Here is a 7,042-nt window from a genome sequence, read left to right on the forward strand (position 1 = left end):
ACATCTATTCTTGTCCCATATCAAGAATACAACTCTTCCACGAGTGTCAAATATCAAAATACAACTCAACTAGGTCAACCTTGACCTAAGGTTGCACCAACAATCTTCCTAGTCAAACATCAAAATACAACTCGAGTCAGGTCAACTCGAGTTAGGTCAACCAGGTCAACCTTGACTAAGGTTGCACCAACAGATCCTACACAAGCACACGAAGTGAACGAGCCCAAGGACCTCGTTGGAAGTTTCTTTCAAAGCTCTAACAGACAAGAAGGGAAAGTGTCTCTGGCTATGGTATTGGATTGAGGAGCAAAGGTTACGATCGGAGGTGGACAAGAAGGTAATTAGAATTCTATTGAATGTATTATATTCTAATATTACGTCATGTGTAGGTGAGTACAAGTGTGCTCATGAGTTATGGAGCAAAGTGATTTCTCTTCATGAAGATCCTGCACAAGCACAAGAACTGAAGAAGCCCAAGGAGAGGGGCTCATTGGCCCAAGAGAAGGAGAAGGATCAATCAAATGTTGATATGTGCTCAACATCCAATGAGGAGGAAGAAATGGAATCAGCCACATCTTCGGAGGAGGAAAAAGTGGAATCATCCATGTCTTCGAAGGAGAAAGAAGAATCCAAGATGGTGAAGAAGAAGTATTGGAAGTTCAACCCTCAACCTTATCTATCGGGAAGAGCAGGAAGGACCACATCAAATGCTTTGAGTGTGGGAAAATGGGACACTACAAGAATAGATGTCCTTCGCTCAAGAAAGTAAAGGAGGTAAACCCTAAATCTACTAAAGTTCATTTAGAATCTAATGTGGATTCTAGGAAAGATGATGCCAAGAAGAAGAAGTGACACATCATTTGCTTCACGTGTGGTGAAAGGGGACATTACCACTCTAAATACCCAAGGAAGGGAGCGCTCATGAAGATTGAGCAATTGAAGCAATGGAAGAGAATGAAACCATATGGATGCTCCTGTCAAGGGGGAGCTCCAATGGTAGGTAGGAAGGTAATCCATAACTTGATCTTTAATTCTAATGTTAATTCAAATTTTAACAACATACATGCTAGAGATAACAATGTGGATTATTTATCCATGCATAATTATGAATTTAGATATAATAATAGTAATAAGGTTAACATGGTTGATAACCTAAGACATCGAAGTTAAATATTAGACCTAAAAATAGAAACTCATAATAATAGGAATAGGGTTAACATAATACCTCTCATTTCTTCCATATTTCCTTCTTACATTGTCCTTCTCTCTACCAAAACATTAACCTTATCTGATATCTTTGGTATTCCTTCTAAGCATACAACTCTTCTTAGGTTTGACAGGTCAGACCAATGTTGGCATCCCAAAATTCAGAATAGAGAAACACAAACCACAGAATTGCATTAGGATTAACACAAACAATCTGGTAAAGAAACTCAATCCATAAGCCAAAGACAATGCTTTTGTCAAAGCTAATGCTTTATTCTAACAATAATTCTTAAATCTCTCTCCTCTAACTTCCCTTAAACTTATAATAACATATATTCTAAAAAATGCTAACACAACTACTATAAAGATACAACTGACTATAAAACATAAATGACCATTATATATTAAGTCTGTTCAAGTCCTTTTTTATTTTATCCCTTCTAGAATATATAAATCATATTTTAGGCCTGTTTCCCTCCTGAGTCAACATGTTTCACTCCTAATCCAGTACATAGTTCACATATGGAACTTGGTTCCCATCACTATGAAATTCTACATCACTATGTGATCCTAAAAAGTTTGCTATGTACACTTCCGCCAATCCAACTCATTTATCGAAAGCTTAGCAAACAAAACAACATTAGGCCGATCAATGCCTCTAAAAAACACTTAGCTTTGGCAAAATTGGTTAATAAAAAGTTCGATGGGTCACTCGCTTGTGTTTGTGTTTGATGTTGTAGACCTACTGATCCACTTGTTCATGATCGAGTCAGGTGACATGGGTGCTGGATCGTTCGATGACTACTTAGCTTGTTCATGACCGTGCCGAGTGACATTAGTGCCCCATCGTTCGATGATTGTGTTAGGTGCTCACTCGTGTAACCTACTTAGCTTGTTCATGACCGTGCCGAGTGACATTGGTGCTTCATCGTGCTGACTTGTGTTCGTTCATGACCGTGTTAGATGACATTGGTGCTCGACTGTGTGCGGTGCTCACTTGCGTTCGATATTGTAGTCCCGCTGATCCACTTGTTCATGACCGTGTCCGGCGATGTCGGTGCTCCTTTATTCGACGAAACATCATCATCATCTCCACTCTTGGCAACTTTGCGCCGCCCCTCAATCTCTATGGCTCTCAGCTCGTCGAGCACCTCCTTTATGGACGGCCTCATGTTTCCATCGGCTTGCAAACACCTGAACGCCACCTCGGCCACCATGGCGATCATCTTCCTCGTCGCCTGATCGGATCGGTACCCCAAGCCGGCGTCCACCAGCTGCTCGAGGTCACCGTTCTGGATTCTGGCCACCGCCATGCTCGACAAGTTGATCTCGCTCCGGTCCCTCGCCATGTCGACGGCGGGCTTCGACGATATGAGCTCGACCAGCATGACGCCGAAGCTGTAGACGTCGCTCTTGCTGGTGAGCTGGTAGCACCGGTGGTACTCGGGGTCCAAGTACCCCGGCGTTCCCTGCGGAGCCGTCGAGACGTGCGTCGCGTCCTCGGGGAAGAGCCTCGACAGCCCGAAATCGGCGACCTTGACGCGGAAGCTGCCGTCGAGCAGGACGTTGCAGGTCTTGACGTCGCGGTGGATGATCGGAGGGTTGACGGCGTGGAGGTACGCGAGGGCGTCCGCCGTCTCGATCGCGATGCCCAGGCGCACAGGCCACGTGAGGACTCCCTCGCCGGCGCGGCGGCCGTGCAGGTGATCCGCCACCGTCCCGTTCGGCACGAACTCGTACGCCAGCAGGAGCCCCCGGCTGCGGGGCGACGTGCAGCCGTAAAGGCTGACGAGGTTCTGGTGCCGGAGCCGCGACAGGATCTCGATCTCGTTCACGAACTGCTCCAGCCGCCGGCAGTTGTTCTCGTAGAGCCGCTTGACGGCGATGGTGCGTCCATCTCGAAGCTTCCCTGCAGACACCAAGCCATTTGAGCGAGCGAGCGTGCGTGCGACCAGTCAAATCGTTCGTTCTCAAACTTCACTACCTTTGTAGACAGTGCCGAAGCCTCCATCGCCGAGCTCATTCGAGGGATCGAATCGGTTCGTCGCCTGCAGCAGCTCGTCGTAGGAGAAGAGATGGGTCTGTAGACGAGCAGCGTTGAGCTCAGAATCCTTCAGATTCGGCTTAAAAGAGGCATTTCGATCGAGAAATTTGGAGGATGGGGAATGCATTCTGTTCCTCTTCCGCTTCAAGCACAGAAAACAAGCGCAGAGTAGCACCAAAACGCCGGCTGCCGCCACAGAACCTGCTCGCCGTGGAGATGTAAGAATACACAGAATTGCAGAAATTCTGTTCCAGCATCACTGGAAGAGATCTTACCGATTACAATCTTCACCCTCCTGTGACCAGATCTTCCTGCAGTAGCAATTAGGAATTTTCTGAGAAAGCTATTCGTAAATAGTGTCGACGAAAGTCAGAATTATCCCCTGAAGAAGATCGCGTTGACTTTTCTGATTTGTGGTATTCCGGTGAATCTAAAGAAGATCGTACCTTTAGAGCACCTCGGAAATCCTGATCCATAGGAGCAGAAACAGGTGTTGTTGTTGGTCGGAGAGCTGCCGTCGAACCCGCACAGGCCGCCTGAGTTAATGCAATCGCTGCACCACCCCCTCCCCGCCGTCCAACTCACCGAGAACCCATCGGCCACCGCGTTACTGAAGTTCAGCTCCCCCATCGCCAGCCTGTCCGCCGCCCCCTGGTGCATCGGCACCACCACGGTCGAGTTGCACGGGATCCCCGCCGACACGCCCTCTCTGAGCGTGTAGTATCCCCGGCGTCCGGCGGCGGCGCCACTCGAGCAATTGATCGGATCGAGCCCCGCCGGGACGGCATCGCAGTCGGAGAACACCGTGGCGTTACGATCGCGATCGCTGCAGCCGTACAGGTGCGAGGCGATGCTGGCGTTCTCGGTCGGCACAGGGCAGTCCATCGACAAGAGATCTCGGTCAACCACGTCGATCAGGTGGTTCACATAGTCCACGTTCTTCACCTGGTAGCTCTTGCCGTTGATGTTGATCATGATGCAAGACTTCTCCTTGTCGCACCAGAGGAAGTACCCCGGGTAGCCGCAGTAGTTGGGATGCCCATCGACGTGAAACGGATAGCTGACGTTGAACTTCTTATGGCCGCAGGGATACAAGAAAGGAGCACAATCCGCATACCTGTAGTAGGAAGAAGACGCCATGGACGACAACAGACTGAAGATCAATACAAGGATCACTGCAGCAGGAGACTCCATCGACTTCAATTTTTCCGGCGAAACACAAAGCTGCAAAAGCAGACGAGACGAGACGAGACGAGACGAGACGAGACGAGCTTCCCCTGTTTAGACTGGGATTTTATTGCAGCAAGCACTTTGGGGGTCCTTTTCCTCCCAACTTTGACCATTCAGCGACAATGGCGATCGGTTCAGAAATTCAAAAGAAGAAGAAGAAGTGGTTGGCGATCTCTAGAAAGATCAAAGTAGATCGGCACCATTGTTTCAATTGCAGGACGCGTAGATCGGCAAAAGGGAGGATTTTGGAGTGCAAAGTGCCCACGCGTACAACACATGGTAAAGCTCTCCAATATCCTAAAGTATGGAAGTAAAGAAAATAATGAAGAAGAAGATGAAGTTTTACCTAAACTTTAAGCGCGATAAAGATAAAGTTTCTCTTAAGCTTTTCGCAGACTTGATAAGGACTTCTTGACATTGCTAATTAAAGCAACTTCAGGCTTAAATTTGAGGCATCCCTTGCTTTGTCTTTGCAATTTAACTATCTCTTAGACTTGAAAGTCATTAGATTCCATCTTCTTCGATAGGCAATCAATCCTCTAGGAAACCTAAAGGAACTTTGTCTAGCTTTTGTTGGATTTATTTGTGGGAGATAATAAAAATTACATAATTTAAAATTATTAAATGCAAAAGATTGAATTGGATCCGTCGAGTTGCTAGTTGCTGCCTTGGAAAGGCTAGGCTGAGCTGAGCCGAGCTGTTGAGTGTCCAAGTCGGCCGAGTGCCCAAGCTGGTCTAGTGTGCCGAATTATTGAGTGTTCAAGTTGGCCGAGTGGCGAGCAGTTGAGTGCCTAGTAGCCGAGTGGACTGAGTAAGTCAAGTGCCAAGTAGGCCGAGTGCCGAGTTGCTCGAGTAGGCCGAGTGACTGCGCTCCCGATTGGTTTGATTGCCGAGTGGGTTGACTACAAAGCTACTCAAGTGTCGAGCAGCCCGAGTAGATTGAGTATCCGACTAAGCTGCTAACCCAAATGTCGAGTTGGAGTGGGAATCTAGGCTTAATTAGTTCTATCAAGGCATGTGTTAAATACAATATTCTTGAAATAGATCCGTCCTCTCCGATGGTAATTTGAGGCTAGGTTAAACGATTATTTTCCAAAATATAATAGAACAATCATATTACAACCAAGTACTAGTTGTTAGTGGTAAACTAGCATGTATTTGAATTCTATAACAAGGAAGTGGATGTGAGTCGTCGAGCGAATTTCTCGGCAAAGAGGGGAGACGGTGGGAGATGAAGTTGGAGGGAATTTATGCATATTTGTGAGTTCTATCCAAGGTAAGAACTCATTAATGGCCGAATAAATGTCATTAACTATCTTCGCCCAGTTGTAGCTAGCATCGCTATCACTCGGGCCGTTACAAATAAGCTATTAATACCCGACCATTTCAGGTTATTTATTAATGCATCGATTACACATTTTGAGTCGTAGGAAAAATGGGGGCGGATCTTCTGGTCCGCAAAGACAGGACCATTCACTGGTCCGATCTTTACATTGATGGGGGATAATGACCCCCCACTTGCTAACAGGTGGGGTCATTATCTCCCACCAATCCCCTTGTCTCAGTCCAGGAGCGGACCAGGACAAGGGGACCATAGGATCCCATCCCAGGAAAAATATGATCTAATGGCAACACATTTGATTCATTCACTTGAGTAATTTTTAGCCCGACCATTTAATTTCAAAGCGCACAAGGCTAGCACACGAGTCATCGGAATTAAGTGTCCTAATTTGCACTTCCGTGTACGAGTCACCTGAATTAAATGTAATTCAGATCCTGATATACACTTTTACAGCACACATCCCGTTCTTGTTCATAATACTATACAATTGTGATTCTATTTCATATTCATACTATTATACAATCATTGAAGCGGTCACCTGAATTAAATGTAATTCAGATCCTGATATACATTTTTACAGCACACGTCCCGTTAATATTCATAATACTACACAATTGTGATTCTATTTCATATTCATAATATTATACAATCATTGAAGCGAAAAAGATAAAATCATCATCTTAATAATCCTTTTAGGACGGTCCCATATTCTATGTAAGGGGGTAAATCACAAGGGACATTTACTTTAACATAACAACCCATTTTACAATCATATAGAATTGACCCCAAATTTATTAGAGCAATCATCCATATAGATACCAACTGTGTCAATCGGTGAGGATAATATTACACAATTATGATTCTATGTAGATCAATTTTCTTCGTGCCACAGAATTTTTAATGTGGAAATAAGCTCCCACACGCATTTCAAGTCCACTTTCTCATTCAATTTTCATTCACATTTCCAAGGGTTTTTAACAAAATGAGAGATGAAAGCTTCCGGAGTATTTATTGCTACACGAAACAATCATTTTCAGAAAGAGACTTTGCAACAAGAAAATTGTTCGACAGTGATGCTTATATTGAAATTTGTGGAGATTGAGATCCATTATTTCAAAATCTCCAACTCAAGCTTGTTACTTTTGGTTTGGCCCAAAAATCTTCTCCTGTATGTATCAGACAATTCCAAAGAATTGGCATCCGGAATTTTCAAACTAGTA

General features: G+C 45.2%; 1 protein-coding gene across 1 annotated transcript; it reads right to left on the reverse strand.

Moving 5' to 3' along the window:
* Positions 1–1,608: 1,608 nt before the first annotated feature.
* LOC122046687 (LEAF RUST 10 DISEASE-RESISTANCE LOCUS RECEPTOR-LIKE PROTEIN KINASE-like 1.2) lies at positions 1,609–5,014 on the reverse strand. The gene is made up of 5 exons (XM_042607495.1): positions 4,827–5,014; positions 3,697–4,654; positions 3,526–3,561; positions 3,191–3,451; positions 1,609–3,115 (listed from the first exon to the last, which is right to left on the reverse strand). Exons 2-5 carry the CDS (start codon positions 4,442–4,444, stop codon positions 2,166–2,168), a joined length of 1,995 nt encoding a protein of 664 aa, XP_042463429.1. The 5' UTR covers positions 4,445–4,654; positions 4,827–5,014; the 3' UTR covers positions 1,609–2,165.
* Positions 5,015–7,042: the final 2,028 nt, after the last annotated feature.

Source organism: Zingiber officinale, chromosome 2B, assembly GCF_018446385.1.
Source record: "Zingiber officinale cultivar Zhangliang chromosome 2B, Zo_v1.1, whole genome shotgun sequence".
In the NCBI taxonomy this organism is placed as follows: domain Eukaryota; kingdom Viridiplantae; phylum Streptophyta; class Magnoliopsida; order Zingiberales; family Zingiberaceae; genus Zingiber; species Zingiber officinale.